At 43.2% G+C, this 25,676-nt stretch overlaps 1 protein-coding gene across 2 annotated transcripts in view; it reads left to right on the top strand.

Annotated features, from left to right (window-relative positions):
• The window catches only part of EGFLAM (EGF like, fibronectin type III and laminin G domains), a 193,776-nt gene that overhangs the window by 116,302 nt on the left and 51,798 nt on the right, over positions 1-25,676 (top strand). The window contains exons 8-12 of one of the 2 annotated variants that reach the window (XM_027520064.1): positions 16,993-17,108; positions 17,711-18,029; positions 18,911-19,011; positions 20,463-20,563; positions 22,762-22,906. In XM_027520064.1, coding sequence (XP_027375865.1) covers positions 16,993-17,108; positions 17,711-18,029; positions 18,911-19,011; positions 20,463-20,563; positions 22,762-22,906 — 782 coding nt within the window. Of the gene's footprint in view, positions 1-16,992; positions 17,109-17,710; positions 18,030-18,236; positions 18,250-18,910; positions 19,012-20,462; positions 20,564-22,761; positions 22,907-25,676 lie in introns of those variants that run through there. The other variant, XM_027520065.1, reaches the window with a different exon arrangement.

Below are 25,676 nucleotides of genomic sequence, written 5' to 3'. Positions count from 1 at the left end.
TCGAGAGGGACCTGGTCGTAAATCCGATGGAGATTAAGAATCTCTGGGGATCAGTGTTTCCAGATCTTCTGTTGCAATAGGCCCCTTCAGGATCTTTGTTTCAGATCTTTCTCATGCATTTCTTAAAGCTGCCTGAATGCTCAGCTTTATTTTGGGCACCATAGGCTATGGTTCTCAACTGAGGGAGATTTGGTCCCTTACAGGGCACCAGGCAGACTCTGGAGACATTTTTGACTGTCTCAGCTGGGGAAAGGTGTTACTGGCACCTTGGAGAGAAAGGCTGGGGATGCTGCTAAACACCCTACAATGCACAGAAACCCACCCTGAACACACACACATACACACACACACATCAGAAAGTGATGCAGCCCAAACTGTCGGTGGTGCTGAGGCTGAGAAATCCTATTACAAGTCAAAAATAAAATGAGAAAATCTAAGCTTTGCTCAAAATAAAATGGCAATCAGGCTGGAAAATTAACTGACGTTCAGAAAATCAACTTGAGTGAAGAATTTTTCTCAAACTTTTTTGGATGGCAGCCCACAGTAAGAATATACAATTCTCATAGCAGCCCAGAGCACACAAATATATCTCGAAATACTTGTGTGTGCGTGCAAACGCCTCACAGAGCTGTACTCACGGATGCTAAATTCAGAGCTTTATGTGTTTCATTTGGTTCCATTTTTGAAAACTGTGGTCAGGTCCCAGTGAGTTATTTTTACTCTCTTCGAACTCCGGAAGATGGTGATGGACAGGGAGGCCTGGTGTGCTGCGATTCATAGGGTCACAAAGAGTCAGACACGACTGAGCGACTGAACTGAACTGAACTGAATGAGTTTAAAATGTGCAGCTTGAATAATACTCAATCAGATATATAAGGAAATTGAATACAGTTTCATATAAATGACATATCAGCCCTTTAAGGCATAGAGTGAGGATGGACTCTCTATCAAAGTCACCAAAAAGGATCAGCCCGTAATTCCACAAATATTTTTGCCACATCCTTGTCAAAGAGAGTTGAGCCAAGCCTTCCCTTCCAAGGTTCAGGATCCAGTCCAGGGAGCAGACACGTGGCGGGCAGCATTCAGAGGGGCTCTGCCGCACGGGGAGGAGAGTGGTTTGTTTTGTGGATCTGGGAGCTGGGAGGTGGGTTGGCACAGAGGGAGAAAGTAGAAATCCCCTGCACTCGTGTTAGTGCACATGCGCTCAGTCGAGTCCGTCTCTGCCACCCCATGGACTGTAGCCCGCCAGGCTCCTCTGCCCATGGGATTCTCCAGGCAAGAATACTGGAGTGGGTTGCCATTTCCTCTTCCAGGGGATCTTCCCAACCCAGGGACCTAACCTGAATCTCTGGCGTCTTCTGCATTGCAAGCGGATTCTCTACCACTGAGCCACCTGGGGCTAATGTAAAAGCGTCTCCATTGCCTGTTACTCTCCTGATCCTCACTGTTTACAGAATCAAGGCCACACCCCTTAGTCCAACATCCACCGTCTTCCACGGTCTAGCCCCAGCAGCCTTTCTACCTTGTTGCCCTTGGTCTCATAGCATGAGGCCTCCACCCTGGCCGATGGGTCCTGGCTCCACTTACTGTCCCCAGAAGGCTGCCTGCTCTGAGGTGGTGGTGGTTTAGTCGCTAAGTCATGTCTGACTCTTGTGATTCCATGGACTGTAGCCTGCCAGGCTCCTCTGTCCATGGGATTCTCCATGGAAAAATTCTGGAGTGGGTTGCCATTTCCTTCTCCAGGGGATCTTCCTGACCCAGGGATTGAACCCAGGTCTCCTGCATTGCAGGCAGATTATTTACCAACTGAGCTAGGAGGGAAGCTTGCTCTGTCCCTTTCTCTTATTCCCTTGCTCAGCAGATTCTAGATGGTATTTTCTCAGGGTGTAGGTTTCAAATCCCTGCAGAAATTCTTCCCTTAGAAAGCGACTCATGATGAGTCCACTGGATAATTTCATTTAGACAGTGAATTCTCGGTGTTGGCATGTCATGATTTTCTCTCGGGTGGAGAAAGGTTTGTGAGGCTTCAATGCTTGGAGACCCCGAGCAGCACACCTGGTTCCTCCTCTACTCTTTGTGTCTGGATTTAATCAATATGCCACAATATCTATTTGAAAACCAGACCAGATGACTCTTGTTTCCATTCATTTTGAAAACGTTTCTTGGGCACAGCTAATCTCATGTCTCAGAGAGAGGCTGGCTTGCTACTGCCACAGACTCTCTATGGAGTTTTCAGTGAATTGTTGGGCAGGATTAGGGGTTGGATTGAGGGCCAAAATCAGCCTCCCTTCCCTGATTTAAGACCGGCTTTTATGACAATATTTACAAGCAGGAGTTGTTTTCATCGTGATGGGGTACTGATGGGCCCTCCCTAGCTCAGTTACCACCAACGGTCTCTTCCACAATGTGGCTGTCTTCTGGGGCCGTGCAAGCTTTGGGGTGTGAGTTTGCTCACGATGGTTGAATGTATTTTTCGTGTACTTTTCCTTCCAGTTTCAATGAGATATAATTGACATACCACACTGTAAAAATTGAAGGTGTACAGCAGGATGATTTACCACAAATACCTCATGAAAAGATCACAGTAAGTTTAGTGAACATCCGTCCTCTCGTACAGGTACAAAGTTCAAAGAAATAGAACAGTTTTTTCTTGTGATGAGAACTCGTGATTTACTCTGTGAACAGCTTTCATATATAATATATAGAGTGTTAATTATATTTATGATGCTTACGTTATATCCCTGGTCCTTATTTGTGCTTTAACTGGAAGTTTGTACCTCCTGACTGCCTTCAGCTTTCCCTTCTGCAGTCCCCATCTCTGGTAACAACAGATCTGACGCCTTTTTCTGTGCGTTTGTTTTTCTTTGCTTTGGAAGTAGAATTGATTCACAACACTGTGTTTGTTCCTGATGTGATACCCAACATAGTGATTTCTATGCATTTCAAAATGAACACCCGTTATGATTTATCCCTGTAGAAAGACGTTACATGACTTAGAGGGTATTATGTGAAGTGAAATAAGTAAGACAGGGGAAGATGGATACTGTGTGATCTCATTTACACATGGACTCTACAAAGCAAAACCAAATGAACAAACCTCACAAAGCAGAAACAGAGATGCAGACACAAAAAACATGCAGCTGACTGTCGGAGGGGAGGAGGCAGGTGGGGAGGAAGGAAGTGAGCAGGAAAAGTGAAGAAGAGGGCCAAACTTCCATTCGCAAAACAGAGTCACAGGTGTGAAATGGACAGCAAACGTATGTTTAAATCATTTCTATTTCACCTGTGTACAGAGTTGTTTGAGAAAATTTATACACACACTCACACATATTAATTAAAAAGAAATACTATGATCGGAAACCAAATAGGTGACACAATTGTTATGAGATGAGATAGTTAAGTCCTGGATGTCACTAAACTCTGAATTTCCTATTAGCAAAGATGAGAAAGAAACCAAGTTCTGAGAGAACTCTCCATGTGTGACCAAAGGATGCAAACCAATATTCCAGTGAAAATAATGGTTTTTTTCTGGATACAATTGCAGGAAGAAATTACCAAAGGAATAATTATATAAGGAATGTTGAACAATTGTAATGAAATTGTAAGGAAAAGAAGTATGTCAAGGCTGTATATTGTCACCCTGCTTATTTAACTTGTATGCAGAGTACATCATGAGAAACACTGGGCTGGAAGAAGCACAAGCTGGAATCAAGATTGCCGGGAGAAATATCAATAACCTCAGATATGCAGATGACACCACCCTTATGGCAGAAAGTGAAGAAGAACTAAAGAGCCTCCTGATGAAAGTGAAAGAGGAGAGTGAAAAAGTTGGCTTAAAGCTCAACATTCAGAAAACTAAGATCATGGCATCCGGTCCCATCACTTCATGGCAAATAGATGGGGAAACAGTGGAAACGGTGGCAGACTTTATTTTTCTGGGCTCCAAAATCCCTGAAGATGGTGACTGCAGCCATGAAATTAAAAGACGCTTACTCCTTGGAAGGAAAGTTATGATCAACCTAGACAGTATATTAAAAATCAGAGACATTACTTTGTCAACAAAGGTCCGTCTAGTCAAGGCTATGGTTTTTTCAGTAGTCGTATATGGATGTGAGAGTTGGACTATAAAGAAAGCTGAGCACCGAAGAATTGATGCTTTTGAACTGTGGTATTGGAGAAGACTCTTTAGAGTCCCTTGCACTGCAAGGAGATCCAACCAGTCCATCCTAAAGGAGTTCAGTCCTGGGTGTTCATTGGAAGGACCGATGCTGAAGTTGAAACTCCAGTACTTTAGACACCTGATGTGAAGAGCTGACTCATTTGAAAAGATCCTGATGCTGGGAAAGATTGAGGGCAGGAGGAGAAGGGGACGACAGAGGGTGAGATGGTTGGATGGCATCACCGACTCAACGGACATGAGTTTGGGTAAACGCCTGGAGTTGGTGATGGACAGGGAGGCCTGGCATGCTGTGGTTCATGGGGTCACAAAGAGTCGGACGTGACTGAGCAACTGAACTGAACTGACTATAACAGTGGTTTGAATTGTGGTTTTATAATGAGAAAAAAAATGTTTTACATGACTCATCTCAGTCTCTCTCTTCTGCCTCCTGATTCTAATTGCAAGATCTGAACCAAGCCCTGTCTGATGCTAAGCCAATTGGAGGTTGCTACCTGCACCCCACCCCATCTCCCCACCCCAGTCTCTCCCACACAATCCATTTTTCACTCGCTGCTTTTCTCGATCATTCCCATCAGCATGAAAACATGTATTCCATACTCACAGAAAAGACTTCCTGAACCCCACAGCCCCTCCATCTACTGTCTCATTTCCCTGCTTTCCTTCAGGCTAGAGTTATTGAAGCATCTACATTTACAGTTACAACTTTTTTCCAGCCTCCCATTAACTCAGCTACTCCAGTCTGTTTCCAGTCCCACCACTCATGTGAAGAGCACCAAGGACTCCATATTTCCAAGTATATATTCACCCCATGAGCAGAGAACATGCCATTAAACTTGTTAAAATAATGTTTTAATGATAATGAATATTTTTATACATCCGACTATTTTCTTAAGACAAATTGCTAGTAGTATTATAGAATAACAAAATCAGATAACTCAAACACTTGATGAAAGTGACATTGTTAGCCACTCAGTCATATCTGACTCTGTGACCCCACAAACTGTATAGCCCACCAGGCTCCTCTTCCATAGGATTTCCCAGGCAAAAATATTGGAGTGGGTTGCCACTTCCTTCTCCAAAGGATCTTCCCGACCCAGGGATCGAACCCCAGTCTCCCACATTGGAGGCAGAGTCTTTGCTCTTTGAGCCACTAGGGAAGCCAAAACAGTTGATATATATCTTGCAGAAAGAAAAGAGCTCTCACTTTTTAAGCCCTGTTGTCCTCCTAATGCTGTGGACAGTGGTCTTCTGTTATTAATAGTCAGTTGAGAATTATTGCTAAACTCCCAGTGAAAACGAATGGTTAGACACTCAGAAAGAACATTGCCACATACCAGATTAAAGCTGGCCTTTCAACAGACATTTTATTTTACATTTATCATGTGCAGAGCACCCTGCAAGAAGATTCGGCTCTTACAGAAAACATTCAGTCATCCACTCGCTCTCTTATTCAAATGATACGAGCCTGCTGTATATGTAACCCTGCCAGACACTATTGCTTGCCTATCTAAACTGTACACTGCCCACTCCACCTCAGGTCCTGAATAGCCCCACAGAATGTTGTCAGTAAATTAGTATTCATTATTCTCTGAAGTTACAAAGGTTCCACACTTGAAATTTTCAGCACACCATGATGAAAACATGGCCTGAGGTTATACTGCTGTGTTCACAGCCACCTCTCGCATCATGCTTTGCTTATGTATCTCTGCCATCAGCAGGTAGGAGAGAAGCAGGTACCTAACACCTTGGTTTCTGGCCATCTGCTTAGCTTTCCACAGCCCCATTATCTTTAGAAAGGGAGACTCCAGGGGAGAAGGATACAGTGGGTTGTGCTTGGTTGACTAGTTTATGTTCTTCAAAAGACAACTCTCCACAGGGGTTATGCAACTGCTGCCTCCTCTGTGTGTGCCCGCATAAAGATAAAGGAGTCGGGGAGGCTTTGAGGTGAGGGCTCTCGAGGTCATCTGATGCCTGGCATGCCATTCTTGGGCTGTAGTCAAATAAGAGTTTCATGAAGCATGATGAATGGGAAAGAACAAACATATGTGCCTATGGCTGGTTCTTTAGAGCCACTGTCTCCCAACCACCCCGCTCCTACCACCATAGAATTGTACCCAGGGATTACTTTCATTCAGGTGAAAGAAAAGAACCAGAAGGATTGTTTGTGGGACAGGGAGGAGTGAAGGAAACCATGTAGCATTCTTGCAGACCCTCTGAGTCCCTGTGTCGCCAAGGCTGATGTTGGGGTTTTGAGGATGCTCAATGTTTCACACTTCCTCTCTTTGTCCATTTTCTGAACCAGTTGAGAAATAAGAAATAAACTCAGAAGATACAGAATGGAATATCTTCCATAATTATGATAAAGGCTGGATCAGAGAACATTGTTTACTCTTAAGGCACAAGCTCCCTTTTGCCCAGTCCAGCCTATGGAACCCACCTGAGGCAAAGTTTGGGCTTGCAGAGAGGTCAGTTTTAATATCTTCCCAGGTCACTGCTTTCCACTTGTCGAGGCGGAGAGGGAAGGTGCGGGGGGAGACCCATTTGTCTCCAATTACTTCCTGTCTCCCAGGTCCTTTGATAGATTAGCTTCACTCTGTTCGGAAATATGGACCAAATGCTTCTACTCAGCATCTGTCTCTACCTCTGTAGGGAGGTGAAAGGTTGGCCAAGCATCCAGCAGTATTTCAGGAAACTCTTCTCATGACTGCAGCTTTAGGAGTGGAGAATGAGTGTTCCTTTCTCATCCTTCGTAAGAGTGGTTAAGAAAAGGGTCCCAAATATAGCCTGGTTCTTATGAATGAAGATGAACTCTGATAAATGATAGCTCACATCATCTAGGAGGCTTATAATGTTGAACAAGGTTACAATCCCCAAGGTGTGTAACTTCTGTGCTGAACTAACTCCTTTTTTCTTTTTTATCCACATAAGTGAAATTCCCTAGTTGTTTCTTTTTCAGACTTCTCTTGGAGTAACAGATGCATGTAATATGTCTAAATCAAAAGCGTAAACTGTAGGGTCACAGAATGCTAGTGCCAACAGGTCATCAAATCCAATCCCATTCCTTATTTTATTAGAAAACATGAGACCCAAGGAGATTAAATGACTCATTCAAGGTCACACGGTCACTTATGTCAGTCTCTTTCCCAATTATTGGTTTCCATGACTAGGGTATTTCCAACTGTATCATGTTGATACATCAGAGAAAACCAGTATAACCTCTATAAAAACAAGCACATAGGTTTTTAAAAAATAAGTCATCCCGTAATATAGAAATTTGACTTTTGTTTATCAATTTTCCTCATGGCAATAACCCTTGAACTTGTTTTGTATTCAGTCAATGGTTTGACTATTCTCATTCTAAATAAATGGCTCTTTTTTTTAATGTTCTCTTTTCCTAATTAACAAAGTGCCAAGTGGAGAGAGATAAGTTATGCACTTTAATTACAATAACCCCAGGCTGTGGGGGGAATGCTTATCACTGGCTTGGACTGTATGTTCTGTGCTCCCTTAGAAACAGCACTGGCAAAATCTTCAGAGAAGCAGCGGATTTGAGATCTGAGGTGGTGGGGCCATTAGAAAGCAAGAGTGGGGTCTTCATTCCAGCTGTCTTCATGCTGCACTGTGTCTCGTCCTCTCTCTGCTCATTTCCTTCCTATTAAAATGGGAAGTGGTGATGATTGTGAGAGACAAGCAGAGATGCTGCAGCAAGCACTGGAGTGCAGCATCAAGAGTCCATAGGTCAGCTCTGCCACCGATGGGCTGCCTCTCTGGGCAAGTCACATGGCCTCTCTGAGCCTCAGCTTACTCCTCTGTGAAACGGACTTGTTGTGCTTGCCAATCTCCAAGGTCTTTCCGCAAAAGTTAAGATGTCTTTGACTCTAAGACTTTGTAATTCCACATTCTCGTCCCACTCTTATCTCACACCCTTTGTTTCCCCAAACTGAGCAGTAACCTCTGGCTCTAAAGAGATGTGTTACATACAGTGTCAAGCAGGAGCAATGATTATAGAGACCAGGTAATCTTATTCGTTGAACAAGACATGTCTTACTTTCCTTGTCAAAATGAGCAGAGAATCTGGAGTCATTTGTGTTCTCATCATGGTACCATTTCACAGTGGTGGCAATGGTCCTTTCCTTCAAGGTAGAGTTTCCTTCAAATTTCCTTCCTAGGATGAGTTAAGGGGCAGGACAAGGACTCAGTTACCTTCACCCTATCCCTGGCTCCACTATATCCATCTGGCTGAAGTGCCTTGTATGCTTGGTGTAGAGACATTTGTACGCTAGAGTATTCTGGGTGTTGAATTAAGGGTCATACAGCCTGCTTCTGGTATTGAATTTTCCGCTCATGAGATGCATGACCTTGTATTAAGTTCACATCTCTTCTGTGGCCTGAGTTTCCACATTTATGAAATGAGAATTTTGGACCTGATGGTCTTCCAACTCTAAAGAGCTAGTTCTGAGCTGGGGAAAGAGACAGGAATGGTGACAGTCTGGGGAGAATGTTTTTGGATTGGGGGCAGCGTCTCACCACACAAGGATTTGTCCCCAATATTCCGCCACTTAAACAGACCTGACCAGGCGGGCTAGGGCAGGGCAGAGACAGACTGCCACTGTCGCGCGTGCTGCGGTGTGAGTGTCCCCACGCCTGGTGGAGGTCTTAGTTGTTGGCGTATGTGTGAAGCATTAGTTAAATGGAGGGTAGGGAGGCATATCCAGAAATCTAAAATATAGTTCCTGCCCTCAGGGCATTCACATTTGGGTTGAGAAACACAAGGATTCCAGAAAGTGTAAATACCATTTAAATATCTATTGAGTTCATTAAACTATGGATGCTTATTCTGAGCTCAAGATTAGAGACATGTCTGTGGTTGAACAGCCCCACCGAGGAGAAGATGGAAGAATTGTTCTATAGGACTCGGCAGCTCCATCTTTTCTGGAGTCACCATTTTCCCCCCAGAGTAGTCTGATGTTCTCTTTTTAAAATATTACTTGATTTTGGTCTTTGGATGATACACATTCAGCTCTGTCTCTACAGAGTGCATGCAACTGGAAGGGTAGGTAAACTACACATTATGATACAGGAGAGGGGAAATTAGGTGATGTGGAGAAGAGCGTTAACCAAAGTCTCAGGGTAAGAAAACAAGTTGTGTTCACGAAACAACTAGTAGACCAGTTTGGCCATTGAGACTTTGGAAGAGGGAAAAACAGGAGTCAAACTACAATTTGGAGTCAGATCATAAGTGGCATGTGAGTGAAATTTGCTCTGTCCTGTCCAACTCTTTGCAACCCCATGGACTGTATAGTCCATGGAATTCTCCAGGCCAGAATACTGGAGTAGGTAGCCTTTTTTTTCTCCAGGGGATCTTCCCAACCCAGGGATCGAACCCAGGTCTCCCACACAGCAGGCAGATTCTTTACTAGCTGAGCTACAAGTGAAGCCCAAGAACACTCGAGTGGGTAGCCTATCCCTTCTCCAGTGGATCTTTCTGACCCAGGAATCGAACCGGGATCTCCTGCATTGCAGGCAGATTCTTTACCAACTGAGCTATCAGGGAAGCCCCATAAGTGGCATAATATAATCAAAAAGAGACTAAGGATAAAGTTTACTGTCTGTGTGCCTTTGAGCAAGTTATTTAATTTTTCTCAGTTGATATCTCCACATGGTAAAATGTTAGTAATAATACCAATTTCACAGGATTTGGCAAGGATAATAGAAAATATATGCACAGCTCCTAGCACAATAAAAATGATAAATAAATCTTAATTTTATAAATCCCAGACTCCTCCACAGTGGTTTCTTCTCTTACAGGCAATGGGAAAACAGTGACCAGACAAACCTGGCTTTCGGTTAGGCCAGACCTAACTGAAAAAGTTTTGTTTTTTTTTTAAAGACAGTCTTTTGATCTTAGTCAAACCGCTTAACTTCCCTGAATTCAATTTACTTATCTGCAAAATGAAATCTACCAGACTTACACTGCAGGATAATTGTAAAGTTTAGGAATGCATGATGTGAAGCACCCAACAGTACCTGTCTGTATGAGAGAGGCGGTAGGTTTTCATAAACAATGGTGATGGGATAAGGGAGGAAAAAGAGGAGCTGTGACCTTTGTTGTTGTTCAGTGTCTCAGTCATGTCTGACTCTTTGCGACCCCATGGGCTGCAGCACTCCAGGCTTCCCTGTCCTTCACCATCTCCCTGAGATTGCTCAAACTCATGTCCATTGAGCTGGTGATGCCATCCAACCATCTCATCCTCTGTTGGCCCCTTCTCCTCCTGCCTTCAATCTTTCCCAGCTTCAGGGTCTTTTCTAATGAGTCAGCTCTTCGCTTCTGTGGCCAAAGTATTGGAGTTTCAGCTTCAGCATCAGTCCTTCCAATGAATATTCAGGGTTGATTTCCTTTAGGATTGACTGGTTTGATCTTCTTGCTGTCCAAGGGACTCTCAAGAGTCTTCTCCAACATCACAGTTCAAAAGCATCAATTCTTCAGCTCTCAGCCTTCTTTATGGTCCAACACTCACATCCTGACATGACTAATGGAAAAACCATAGCTTTGACTGTATAGACCTTTGCCGGCAAAGTTTTCTGCTTTTTAATATGTTGTCTAGGTTTGAAATAGTTTTTCTTCCAAGAAGCAAACGTCTTTTAATTTCATGGCTGCAGTCACCATCTGCAGTGATTTTGGAGCCCCCCAAAATAAAGTCTGTCACTGTTTCCATTGCTTCCCCATCTATTTGCCATGAAGTGAAGGAATGGGATGCCATGATCTTAGTTTTTTGAATGTGGAGGTTTAAGCCAGCATTTTCACTCTTCTCTTTCATCTTCATCAATAGGCTCTTTAGTTCCTCTTCACTTTGTCCCATAAGGGTGGTATCTTCTGTTTATCTAAGGTTATTGATATTTCTCCTGGAAATCTTGATTCCAGCTTGTGCTTCATCCAGCCTGGCATTTTGCATGATGTACTCTGCATATAAGTAAAATAAGCAGGGTGACAATATGCAGTCTTGACATACTCCTCTCTCAATTTTGAACCAGTCCTTTGTTCGATATCCAATTCTAACTGTTGCTTCTTTACAAAAGCATACAGATTTCTCAGGAGGCAGGTAAGGTGGTCTGGTATTCCCATCTCTTTCAGAATTTTCCACAGTTTGCTGTGTTCCACGTAGTCCAAGGCTTTAACTTAGTTAGTGAAGCAGAAGTAGATGTTTTCCTGGAATTTTATTGCCTTCTCTATGATCCAGTGGATGTTGGCAATTTGATCTCTGGTTCCTCTGCCTTTTCTAAATCCAGCTTCAACACCTGGAAGTTCTTGGTTCACATACTATTGAAGCCTAGCTTGGAAAATTTTGAGCCTGACTTTGCTAGCATGTGAAATGTGTGCAATTGTGTGATAGTTTGAACAGTCTTCGGCATTGCCTATTTTGGGGATTGGAATGAAAACTAACCTTTTCCAGTCCTATGGCCACTGCTGAGTTTTTCATATTTGCTGGCATATTGAATGGAGCACTTTAACAGAATCATCTTTTAGGATTTGAAAAAGCTCAGCTAGAATTCCATCACCTCTGCTAGCTTTGTTTGTAATGATGCTTCCTAAGGCCCACTTGATTTCACACTCCAGGATGTCTGGCTCTAGATGAGTGATCACACCATCGTGATTATCTGGGTCATGAAGACCTTTTTTTGTATAGTTCTTCTGTGTATTCTTGCCACCTCTTCTTAATATCTTCTGCTTCTGTCAGGTCCATAGTATTTCTGTCCTTTATTGTGCCCATCTTTGATGAAATGTTCCCTTGATATCTCTAATTTTCTTGAAGAGATCTCTGGTCTTTCCTATTCTAGTGTTTTCCTCAGTTTCTTTGCATTGTTCACTTTATTTAGTCTCCAAGTCATGTCCGACTCTTTTGCAACTCCATGGGCTGTAGCTCTTCAGGCTCCTCTGTCCACGGGATTTACAGGCAAGAATACTGGGTCAAGTTGCCATTTCCTTCTCCAGGATTGTTCACTTAGGAAGGCTTTCTTATCTCTCCTTGTTATTCTTTGGAACTCTGTATTCAGATGGGTATATCTCTCCTTTTCTCCTTTGCCTTCTGCTTCTCTTCTTTTCTCAGCTATTTGTAAGGTGTCTTCAAACAACCATTTTGCCTTTCTTTTTCTTGGGGATGGTTTTGATCTCCTCCTGTACAAGGGTACAAACCTCCATCCATAGTTCCTCAGGCTCTCTGTTTATCAGATCTAATCTCTTGAATCTATTTGTCATTTCCACTGTATAATCATAAGGAATTTGATTTAGGTCATACCTGAATGGCCTAGTTAGTGGTTTTCCCTACTTTCTTCAATCTAAGTCTGAATTTTGCTACAAAGAGTTCATGATCTGAGTCACAGTCAACTCCTGGTCTTGTTTTGGCTGACTGTATAGAGCTTCTCCATCTTCGGCTGCAAAGTATATAATCAATCTGATTTTGTGATCATTGAGATTCTTGAATTCTTAACCAAAGAGCCTGGACATCTATTTTGTAGGCAGTGGGAGTCTGAAAATGTTTTTCCAGGTAGAGCATTACAAGATGAAATGCAGAGAATCTTGACATTCATGAGAATAGTATCTATGTAACAATGACTAGAATGTGTAGGGTGCAAGAGAGGTACAGGAGGTACAGAGACCCACCTACTGAAGACAAAATCCATCTCTCTCCATGCATGTGCTATATTAATTCTTTTATTACCATTTGAGTTCTTTCTAATGAAATTCAGCAATTCTGAAAATATAAAAGAGACAAAGGTAAAATCGAGAGTGATGAGGGTGAGAAGAAAGAGACAGGGATAGAGACAGAAAGATACAAAGATGCAGAGAGACAGGAGAAGGGGGAGCTGTCCCCGGCTTCCTGGATGTTTGTGTGTAGACATCTGGCACACAGCTGTGCTGGCTGGATGCAGGTGGCTTGAAAGAATTTGCATCTAGGTATAAATCTGGCACCAACGGGCTTGAATTTTCAGCTGACATGTGGGCTGCTTTAAATAAAACTAGGAAATTGGTGTGGAGGTGGTGAGAAAAGCTCCACCGAGACATGCCTCATACCTGAGAAGAGGACCTTCCCTGCCATCTGTGGATCACCTGCTGACCGTGTGCTCCTTTCCCTAAGACAGGAGAAGATGTCTGGTCAGCAGTGTGCCCACTGAGCAGGCTTCCCACACTCCCTTTCTGTCATTTCCTTCAGTTCTGTGGTCAATCTGCTTGCTATTTTTCTTAGAGGAGGGTGAGTTTGCTTTTATGAGAAAGATGTTTGGCTTAGTTTATTCTGAAAGCAGATTTGTCTTTAAGTTCAATTTATGTTTTTAATGTCATTTTTTTTTCTTTTTTTTTTTCTAATTTTATTTTATTTTTAAACTTTACATAATTGTTATTAGTTTTGCCAAATATCAAAATGAATCCGCCACAGGTATACATGTGTTCCTAATCATTCAATAACTAATGAGCATCAGTGACCTACAAAAGTGAGTTTCTGTTGCCAGAGTTGTTACAGCCATAAGGTTCAGTACCTGGTTTGTCTGAATCAGCTGGTACCTGTGCTTACCCCCAAGCCACCAGGAGGACATGGGGACTCTATGGAGCAGCACTTTAGAAGACTCTCAGACGGTGGGGGTAGGGCTTCCTGTGTCTAGCCTAAGTCCGGACTTTCAGATCAGTAGATTTTTCTGAATGACAGCTGAATAAAACTGTTAATCTGACCATCCCCCAAGGAACAATAAGCTGTGTTGTCCCCTACAAGTTTTTCTCAGCCCACCTTTCAGTTTTGAAAGATCTTGCTGTCCTGTGGATGGAAATGGTTGTCACCCAAGATGTCACATGGGACCCCTTTTTTTTCCCGGATGTGTTTGCTGTAGTATAATGTCTCTTTCTTATTTTAAAGAACTTTTAATGAAATACCTCATACATCAAAAGTATATTTATACATATATTAGTTTATGCTTTTGTGTAATATATAAATGCTCATGGATATAAAGTTGGCTTAAAGCTCAACATTCAGAAAATGAAGATCATGGCATCCAGTCCCATCACTTCATGGGAAATAGATGGGGAAACAGTGGAAACAGTGTCAGACTTTATTTTTCTGGCCTCCAAAATCACTGCAGATGGTGACTGCCGCCATGAAATTAAAAGATGCTTACTCCTTGGAAGGAAAGTTATGACCAACCTAGATAGCATATTCAAAAGCAGAGACATCACTTTGCCAACAAAGGTTCATCTAGTCAAGGCTATGGTTTTTCCTGTGGTCATGTATGGATGTGAGAGTTGGACTGTGAAGAAGGCTGAGTGCCGAAGAATTGATGCTTTTGAACTGTGGTGTTGGAGAAGACTCTTGAGAGTCCCTTGGACTGCAAGGAGATCCAACCAGTCCATTCTGAAGATCAGCCCTGGGATTTCTTTGGAAGGAATGATGCTGAAGCTGAACCTCCAGTACTTTGGCCACCTCATGTGAAGAGTCGACTCATTGGAAAAGACTCTGATGCTGGGAGGGATTGGAGGCAGGAGGAGAAGGGGACGACAGAGGATGAGATGGCTGGATGGCATCACTGACTCGATGGATGTGAGTCTGAGTGAACTCCAGGAGTTGGTGATGGACAGGGAGGCCTGGCATGCTGCGATTCATGGGGTCGCAAAGAGTCGGACACGACTGAGCGACTGAACTGATCTGATCCAGCATCTACCTTAAGAAATAGAATATTTTAGAGTACTTTCAAAGACCCTGTATGTCAGTCTCATTCATAGTCCTCTTCTAACCTTTCCCAGGTATTTTTGATCATTGCCTTGTTTTTCTTTTTTAAAAAATATTTATTTGGCTGTATCAAGTCTTAGTTGCAGCACCCAGGATCTTCAGGGCATCATGTGCGATCTTTTTCATTGTGGCTCACAGGCTCAGTAGGATGGCACATGGGCTTAGTTGTTCCACCGCATGTTGGGTCTTAGTTCCCCGACCAGGGATTGAACCCACATCCCCCATATTGCAAGGTGGATTCTTAACCACTGGACCACTAGGGAAGCCCCCTGCTTTACTTTTCTTAAGAGTTTAAATTACATACACAATGGGTCTTCCATATTGATCTGTGGTTGGTTGAAACCTTGGATGCAGAACCTGCAGATACTGAGGGCCAGTTGTGCTCTGGTGTTTTATATAAAGAACTTGAGCATCTGCAGATATTGGTATCTGAGTGGGTCCTGTACCCTAACCCAAAACATACATGTATGTTTGTGTTGGTTGCTCAATCATGTCTAGCTCTTTGCAGTTCCATGGACTATAGCCCTCCAGGCTCCTCTGTCCATGGAATTTTCTTGGCAAGAATACTGGAATGGGTTGCCATTCCTTTCTCCAGGAGATCTTCCCAACCTGAGGATCACACATGGGTCTCCTGAATTGCAGGCAGATTCTTTATCGTCTGAGCCACAGGGAAGTCTGCGTGTGCGTATGTATCCTTAAATAATATATAGTTTTTCTTGCTGCTGATCTTTATGTAAATGGCATCAAACTGGTATGTTCCTTGGCAACTTACATTTTTTTTGCATAAAACCATGTGAGATTAAACCATGTTGATGCATTAAATGCCTCAACTAAATGTTCATCCAATGCCTCAAGTAATGCTTCAATTAAATGTTTATTCTTCTTCCCTGTTACATAGTTTTCCACTCCATAGATATATTTAAATTCACTTATCCATTCTCTGTTGATATTTGGGGTGTTATTATAAATAGCAAATTTAGCAGGTTCTTTTTTACTGTTATAAATTACGGTGTTGCAAATGTGTTATGCTCCTGTCTCCTGGTATACATGGGAAAGATCTTCTCCAGATTTTGTAAGTGGGAGTGAGATTGCTGGGTCAAAAGGTATGAACATTTTCTACTTCATTTAGTATTTCCATGTATTTTGCAAAGAGGATATACCAGTTTACACATCTAACATCAGAGTATGAGTCTCCATTGATTCCATCCTTGGCAATACATTTTATAATTTTAATTTTTAATTATGAACATATGATAGCATATTTACAAGAGACTTGAAAAATACAGAACAAAGTTACATATAGTTCCACTATATGTTACAATTACTTTTTTCAAGTAGATAAATTAAGGTTTTTAGTTGGAGTTTCAATATCAAAGTCTCAAAAATTAATAGAATGCATGTACATTCTATTATTACTTCTCTGTGATAGAAGATTCTTCTCTTCTATTACAGAGAAGTAGGATGACATAGTAGACCTGAAAAGCACTATGAACCAATTCAACAATTAAGATTTATACAATTTTCACACAACAGTAGGATACAAATTCTGTTCAAGTTCCCATAGACTGTAAACTGGGAGACACTGGAACATATCCAGGGACATAAAACATGGTGCAAAAATTTCATGGTCTAAAGGTAGCAGTACATTTTTTTTTCAGGCCCTGCTGTGCAGCAGGTAGGATCTTGGTTCCCCAACCAGGGGGTGAACCTGTGCCCCCTGCATTGGGAGTGTAGAGTCTTAACCACTGGGCCACCAAGGAGATCCCCTTGGCAATATTTTTTATTATCTAACTTTTGTCTTTGCCAGTCTTGTTGGTATAAAATGGCAGCTCTTTCTGCTTTTTATGGGCATTGCCTTGATTACTTATGAGATTAAATGTTTTTCATATTTTTTGCTCAATATTGCTTCCTCTTCTGTGTTGAATTCCTTGTGTGTTTCTGATGTATCTCCATCCATTCAGTACAGCTGTGTATGGGCTATGTTAGGATAGAAAAGGGAGCAAAGGCAGGTGCTGACTGCAGGCTGCTGCTTTCTCTACGAAGGTCCTGAGGAGTCAGGAAGTGGGCGCTATGGACCCCATTATGCAACCGACACAGAGGCTGGTGAAGATGATGACACGTTTGAAGACGACTTAGATTTGGATATTTCCTTTGAGGAGGTAACAAGAAGTCCAGCCTGGGTGTTTTTGTTTCCTTGCTGAACAAAGTGGTTTAGTCAATGGACCACAAACATCTTACTTAAGAGTTACTTAAATTGGCTCACTTAAATTGGCTCATTTGCTTCTAAAACATATTTATTTCCTCTGACTATTAGTCTCCAGGTGATTGTAAATGAATAGTAACTAGATATCAACTATGCTGATGTTCTAAAGTCAGCCTCTGCTTGTTGACTTCACCATTTGGCAAAAGCATATTTAGATTCCAAGCAAGTGAAATTTTATAAAGTCAATATTGATACAGAAACGAACAATTCCTTGAAAAAGTAATGTGCCTTAATGATGCTGTAATAAAGATAAATCATGTAATATCAGTTTTAGCACTGATTTTCTGAGTAATACAGGGGAAGGTACTTAAAATTCTTGAACCTGAAGTTCTTTATCCATAAACTGGAGTCACTACTATTTGCCATCTCTACCTGCCAAGGTTTGGGGAAATATCAAAATAACTATAGTTTCATGTATTAGACATCAGCCATAAATAAGGAAACCTAATTACTGTGCTCCATGTTAATCCTGAACTTCTTTTCCTTCTCTGTCTTTAGGTTAAACCACTTCCTGCTATCAAAGAAGGGAATAAGAAATTTTTTGTGGAATCCAAGATGGCACCTAGACCGAACCCAATGACTGTTTCTAGGCTTGTCCCCCCAACCCCAGCGTCTCTCCCCACAACTGCAGTGGCTCCCCAGCCCACTCCAGTGGACAGGAAAGGAAAGCATGGTGTGGCTGTGATGCCAAGGCTTTTTGACACGTCTTGTGATGAAACTGTTTGCTCTGCCGACAGCTTTTGTGTCAGTGACTACACCTGGGGGGGCTCTCGATGCCACTGCAACCTGGGCAAAGGTGGTGAGAGCTGCTCAGAAGGTGGGTGCATGGGGGAGTGGGTGGGGATCAATGCCACTGCAATCTGGGCAAAGGGGGTGAGAGCTGCTCAGAAGGTGGGTGCATGGGGGAGTAGGTGGGGATCGATGCCACTGCAACCTGGGCAAAGGGGGTGAGAGCTACTCAGAAGGTGGGTGCGTGGGGGAGTGGGTGGGGATCGATGCCACTGCAACCTGGGCAAGGGGTGAGAGCTGCTCAGAAGGTGGGCTTGGGGGAGTGGGTGGGGAACGTGGTAGTGAGCTGACCCTACAGGGAGCCATAGAGCAGTACTTCAGTCCACGCAGATTCCTTCTTGTCCTTTTCCTAAGAGGAGCCCTTTTTTGCATGTTTTAGTTATTAAACTAGCTAGTTAGCAATACAGGGCAAATGTGAGTCTTCCGTTGCTTCTAGTTGAATAGCAGCCGTATTCCTGTATGTGCCAAACATGCAGTCCTTTTGGAGCAATGCGTAAATCATCCCAATGGCACCTTGGGGGTGGGTTTACTTTTGTGACGCCTCTTCTACAACAAATACAGCAGAAATCTGTGCGTGAAGGTCAAGAAGGATACTAGTTGAGCCAACGCGTATCACACAGTTGTGCAATGTGAAAGTAGGTGTCAGTGGCCTTAGAGCCACTGATTTCTTTTTAGAGTGGCAAGTAACAATCTCCAGAGATCTGATTTCTCCCTAAGAACTTCAGAAGCTCAATGCCCCCAGGAATGAGAATCCTAGGGGTAAAGAGTAGAGAAATGAAGATGGTAAGCTAGGCTTAACAGACTATCGGGAGTTTTACTTAATGATATCCAAGCAATGGTGTTGTGTATTGATGTTTTGCATTTGAAGAAGTGAGCAAACAGCATTCTTTTGTCTTTTTCTTTTTTCAGATATTGTTATACAGTATCCTCAGTTCTTTGGTCACTCCTATGTAACCTTTGAACCTTTGAAGAACTCTTACCAGGCATTTCAAATTACTCTTGAATTTAGGGTAAGAAGGATTAATCCTTTTATGAGCGCCTGTTGGGCACCGTAACACAGCAATGTGCTGCATCAAAGGGAGAAGGAGAAGGGGAGAGGAAGCAGAGGGTAAACCCACTCACAGGGCAGCGAGAACGATGGGTACATTTGCACACTCAAGGGCTGCAGCAAAGGGAGAGTGGGTTGTGTATGTTACCAAACTATGGAAATGGCTGGTCTGAAAGTTCCCAAGGAGAATGTTTGGGTTCCAGCCATATTACTCATGTCAACCTAAAAGTTGAGAATTACGTTTCATTCAGCAGATTTGCCGAGGACTTGAGCCCAATTGCTGAGGACTTAAAGGGCTTTCCTGACAGCTCAAATGGTAAAGAATCTGCCTGCAATGCGGGAGACCAGGGTTCAGTCCCTGGCTTGGGAAGACCACCTGGAGAAGGAAATGGCAACCCACTCTAGTACTCTTGCCCAGAGAATTCCGTGGACAGAAGAGCCTGTTGGGCTACAGTCCATGAGGTCCCAGAGAGTTGAACCCAATTGAGTAACTAACACTTTCACACTTTAAACCTAATAGCTCTGAGAGCCTATTCCCTGGGCATAATGTCCTCAAGTCCATCAAATAAAACATAATTCTCAACTCTTAGGTTGTGCTTTTTTTTTTTTTTTCAGTTGACTTTCATAATCATGACCAGGCCAGGATTTCAGAAGGCATAAATGCATTCTTCATCCCCAAATCCCTTTTAATGGAAGCCCAGACAACCTTCCTTGTTATGATTGCACCTGCACAGATAGAAAAACAGCTATAAGCAACCCTGGCACATGCTGACGGCCCAATAGGTGTTCTTCACGATGAATCAGCTGCAGTGCCTTCAGCTTAAAGGGGTTCTTTTGGGTATCTCAGATGACAGGAATAGGTTTGGAGATAGGGAAAAAAGTCCCCTTTAAGGTCAGAGTGTTGAGAATCCACAAGATGACTTGTCCCGGTCTAGGACAGGCAGCATGGGTGAAAACCAAACTAGTCCATGGGCTGCTTGTATTGTCTTGTTCTCCTAATGCAAGGAAAGATGCAAATTTGCTTGGGAAGTAAAAAAAGGAAAAACTGGAATGCTCTTTGGTGAGAATAGAATTTGACGAGGGTGAGAGGAGCCCCCGTGGGACCACGGCCTCCGTGCACACGGTTCCCTTGGGCTCTGCTGGTAGGTCCAGCAAGGGTAAAGAGTGGGTCAGATATGGGGCCGCCTTCCTCTCACATCACTGCCAAATTCCTCATACACTGTTCATGTTGCTGCCCTTGTTTATTGAAAATGAACTAGAACTGTGTACCTGGGAATTAATTGGAGTCTGCATGCTTGTAAATAGGACCTCAGTGGAGATGCTCGAGTTTCGTGTCCATGAGTGTTTCTGGGTGGCCCTCTGTGGAAGAGGAGGTGCTCATTATTCGTGTGGCTTTTGTTTGTTTAATAACAGGCAGAGGCTGAGGATGGCTTACTGCTCTACTGCGGGGAGAATGAGCATGGCAGGGGGGATTTCATGTCCCTGGCTGTCATCCGGCGCTCGCTCCAGTTCAGGTAATTCCTGGAAGAAACCCCTGGAATGTTTAATACTACCCTACAATGTGTTTTCCTTTCTGTACTGTGAACAAAACCTATACTCGATTTATAGTGTAAATAAAGGAACTATGTGTATTATGGAGCCTGGACCAGTCTACTAAATACTGGGGTATCAAGATAGCAGGGTAACCTCTGAAATTTGAGTCTGGAACCTTGTGATCATTCATTCACTCAACAGCAAATGTTTTCTTGAGCTCCCACAGTGTACCTGGCACTGTGGTAGTGCCTGGGGATGCAGCAGTGAGCCAGAGCCCGTCAAGTTCCTTCTTTCCCGGAGCTCTGGTGGATGCGATGGGAAGAAGGCTGGGACCTTCTCCTTGTTCCCTGTGGTAGATTCAGCTGACAGCCACGGAGCCCAGAGAGGAGCCCACAGCCTCCTGGAGGTTCCTAGAGACTCAGACCGTATCCTCATCTTCCCTCCAGACTGTGATGGACTGTTTGACTTACCTCCTCTGCCCCGATCATTTGTGTCCCAGTGCATCTTGGAAGCCACCCACCTTTGGTTTCTGTGTGGTTTTCTGGAGGCAGAGTTCTGTGGATGTGTTTTAATCATCCTCACAGAGGTGTACATGGGACTATTTGATGAGGTCAGCCAAGTGCTTCTCCATGGCTTACTGGTCAACATCCCCATGGTAACATTCCCTGGTGACCTGACCTTCAACAAGTGACTTAACCTCTCCAACTCTGTGTTACCTCCCAGAGTTACTGTGAGGATTAAATGCATTAATACATAAGAGTACTTAGAGCAGTACCTGAACCATACATAGCAAGCACTCAGTAAGCACCAAAACCATTATTGTTTTTTTATTATTTCAGCACCAAAATTACTTTTGGTTAAGATAGATAAGACTGTCTATGAAACGTTCCACATGGGGTAGAAAATTACCCCTGCCCCCTGCATCCTTTGCTAAATGCATTGCTTGATGGGAGATTGAGTTCAGCTAGTAGGATCCAGGGCAGTGGTCCCTAACCTCGTGGGCTCTAATGCTTGGAGTATCTGAAGGACTCTGCTAGCCCTGCTGGTTATTTGCTAGTAGCAGCTCTCCATCTCTGCAATTCCTACTGTGTGATTCTGAGATCACCCCCTCTAGGTCAGCCAGTTCTGCAATGCCTCTCCAACCCATTCCTGTCCATTGAGGATCAGGAGACAAAGGGAGGCCATGAGAAGCAGGCTGCAATTAGTGCACATCCTGGAAAGGACAACACTGTATGTCATGGTCAGTGTCCCCCGCTGACAGCCTCAGGACCCAAGGGGGAGGTGCTATGGTGGCTGCTTAGAACTTGGCTGGAAGGGGTCAGAATTCTAGATGTCAGGTGTAGTGACCGGAGGGCACCCCAGAACATACGGAGGTTGGGGGAAAAAAAACAAGAATAATGCAACTGTCTGAGAATGCTCCTTCTCCACCCACACCCTCTCTGAGCCGCAGCTTCCCATGGAAACCACACCTGCCCTCAGGCCCAGCTGAACACAGATGGCAGTGCTGCCCAGCTTGCCAAAATAAGTGTGAAGACCCGTTTTGGGGTTTTTTTTTTCAACATTTTATTAATATCACTGAGGCTGTCATTTGGGAGTTGTGGGAAGTCCCCAGAGAAATCCCCGGACGTAGAGTGACTCAAGCTCTAATTCTCCTCACCTTGAATCCATGTTTAGTATCCAGCCATCTCTGAGAAGGAGAGAGAGGATCTTAGCTGCCCAGGATTCTCTGAGTTACAGAGAAAGTCGGGTTAAAGGAGGCCCCATGTTGAAAGGTCCTGCAGGCAGATTAAAGACAAGACTGAAGTGGTCCTAGGGAAGAGGCGTCTTTCTAAGGAAGTTTTTCTGTGTATGGATTTAAACAGCCCTTGATACCCATAAGCCTAGCTCTGAACAGACGGGCTCTTAATGAAGCTATTACTGCCCTGGAAATGATGTCCATTGAGTCTGAACACAATAGTGAGCTTCCCTGGTAGCTCAGCTGGTAAAGAATTTGCCTGCAATGTGGGAGACCTGGGTTCAATCCCTGGGTTGGGAAGATCCCCTGGAGAAGGGAACAGCTATCCACTCCAGTATTCTGGCCTGGAGAATTCCATGGACTACACAGTTGCAAAGAGTTGGACACAACTGAGCGACTTTCACTTTCACTTTGATCTAAGAGTTTTCTTTTCTTCCCCCACAGGTTTAACTGTGGAACTGGGGTCGCCATCATTGTAAGTGAGACCAAAATCAAACTCGGGGGCTGGCACACCGTTACGCTCTACAGAGATGGGTTGAATGGGCTGCTGCAGCTGAACAATGGCACCCCAGTGACCGGCCAGTCCCAGGTGAGTGCGCGCCTCATTCGCACCCTCCCGCCCAGCACTCTGGGAGGGTCCCGCTGTAGAGAGCTGGCAGATGGACTGTTTTGCATGGTATACTCAGGCAACCCAGCTCTGCCAGCTTTTCCATTGAAGGTGGGCTTTCAGGGCTCATGTCCATCCCACACCTACTGAGGAGGGGGACTGAATATGCCGACATCGTGGCCCTGGGTGCAGGGACATGCAGGAGGCCTTGTACCTGAGGATATGTTCTTTTTCTACAAGGACATCAAAGCGGAGGAAGACTCCTGTTGGAAGAATTGAAGCCATTATTAGTGCCAGACACAAAGCTTACTTTTAAGACAGAGGTGTCGTAACCCTGTGACTTTAGAAAATCATCCTGAAAGGTTCACTTGGTTCAATATGCAGGCATAATCTATTCATCCACCTTTTTTGGGGCCATGATTATAGGAAGTGGTAAAACAATTTAACTGTTGGGCTACTCAGCAAATCACCTAGGTATTCACATATTTGTCATGCTCTGAGCAATTTTAGGACTGTGTTTAGAATAAACAGTTTGGATTAGCAACCTGCCAAGGAACCAAGTCTGTAATTATAATCAGGCAGGTGTTTGTATTCTCTGAGGAAAAAAGTAGCAAGAAAGCCTTTGTGTATATGTGTGTAGCTTTCTCCTTCCTAGGCTCTTCATATTCTTTGCTGACAAGGCAAGTTGTATAAAGGGTCATGACTTGCTACTAAAAAAAAAAGAATAGAAAAAATAAACCTCATCATTTGGATCCCAGTGTTTCCAAAGGAACAAGAATACAAATGTAGTGAATGTGAATCCAAGAAGATCATTATACAGATATGCATATATTTCTAAGGAAGGGAAAAGAGGATAAACGCACTGCAGACTCAATAAATGCCAGAACAATGGCCCTACTATGGTTAAAATTAAATTTGATAGGAATAAAGAAGCTTTGGACTTGGGTTCAAAATACTAACCTGAATACAAGGTGGAGAAGCTGTAACAGAAGTAGTACATGTATGAGTATCATATGGTTTAAAACAAAGAAATTCAATGAAGGTAAATAAATAGGGCCATATGATAACATGCTAAAGAAATTATAGGTTACATTAATAAAGGCATAGCATCTAGAAAAATGGAGGTGATGATCCTGTTCTATTCTGGTGCCTATGTATATAGTTTGCAGTGCTCTAACAGTTAGGAAGATCCCCTGGAATAGGAAATGGCAGCCCACTCCAGGATTCTTACCTGGAAAGTTCCATGGGCAGAGGAGCTTGGTGGGCCATAGTCCTTGGGGTCAAAGTCAGTCAGACATGACTGAGCATGCACAACAGTGATTCTAATCCTCAGATAGAATTGCCTTCAGAGTATATGATTTATTGAATATAATAATTAATTACAAAAGGTATATAGTTTTGTGGATACTCAGGGTAACATCTGCCTCTCTACTACCAGGATTTGCTAAGCAAGTTGTATAAGTCAGACTGCAAGTATAGAGTGTTTAAGAAACTGTCTTGAGAGATAGTGGTCTGTTTTAAGTCAGGGTTCCCCCAAAACAGGCCTGAGTTGATGAGTCTATGCAAATGATTCACTAAGAAAGGAATCCCATAGGAAACCTGCGATAGAAGGGATTACAATGAACAAGGGAGGGACAGAAGTCAGCAAGAATGAGATCTCAGGCAAAGTTGACCAGGATCTGGCGTTAGCCCGATCCTCCAGGGGAGCTCTGGAGTGTGAGTTGTACCTCGGAGTAGTGCAACCGAAAGCAAGGGGGTTGGACTTTCACAATCACCCATTAAAACCTGTTAAGAGCTGTGCTGAGGGAATGCAAATTCTAGTACCGCCAGTTCTTTCCATAGGCAGGCAATACAGGCTTCAGAGACCCAAAGGTAACCCTCATTAGAGGAAGATAAAGGCTAGGCTCAAAGACTGTTATCCGGGATGTTGTGAAGGGAGCCTCAGAGGAGCTATTCTCCCCTATGGTGCACTTAATGCTCCAGAAAAGAAGAAAAGGATTTAGCTGTTGGGCTCCTGCTATGGTCCTGGATCAGGGAATGGGGTCAGAGGGATGGGATGAGATGAGGATGGGATCCAAAAGAAGTAAATCCTGAGGCTCTTGATGAAATAAGCCAACCAGGCACTCAATTCACCTAACAAAAAATGTAAATAATTAACCCTTAAAATCCACTGTAAATACTTCGAAGCTGCCTAGCTCACATTTAATACACTATTTATAAATGATTCTTATCTATTCATTAGAAAAGATAAAGCAATGAATAGATGTTTTACTTATTGATAACAAAAGTATAAATGGTAAAGATTACATTTCAGTGGCTTACATTCTGCAAATTTTATAACTACTGGCAGCATGCCTTTACCCAGCCCTTCTCTATATCTTTTAATCCAAACAAATGAGATATTTCTGCAATAAAAAACAAATAACCAAGAGCACCTTAATTTTGTCCCACTTCATGTTCAACTCTGTATTTTATAACCTCAAAACCTACAATCCAAATTGTGGTTTAGTCTAAGATTGGAAATGTCCCTACTTAGCTGTAATAAGACTTTAAAAAAACGCATCCATGAGTAAATTTCAAAATATTTTGCAACTCAGTCTTGGCAATTTCCGTCTCTCTCACAAATGCCTCTTGCAGGACATAGTATAAAGGTGACCGGGATAGTAAAAGGATAAACGTTAGCCCACGTATACACAAAATTAGTATTATCACCTTTTGAGACACAGAATAGTCCTATGGCCCATCCAAGATA

Source organism: Bos indicus x Bos taurus, chromosome 20, assembly GCF_003369695.1.
Source record: "Bos indicus x Bos taurus breed Angus x Brahman F1 hybrid chromosome 20, Bos_hybrid_MaternalHap_v2.0, whole genome shotgun sequence".
Classification (NCBI taxonomy): Eukaryota; Metazoa; Chordata; class Mammalia; order Artiodactyla; family Bovidae; genus Bos; species Bos indicus x Bos taurus.
This window is presented reverse-complemented; position numbering and strand designations above follow the sequence as displayed.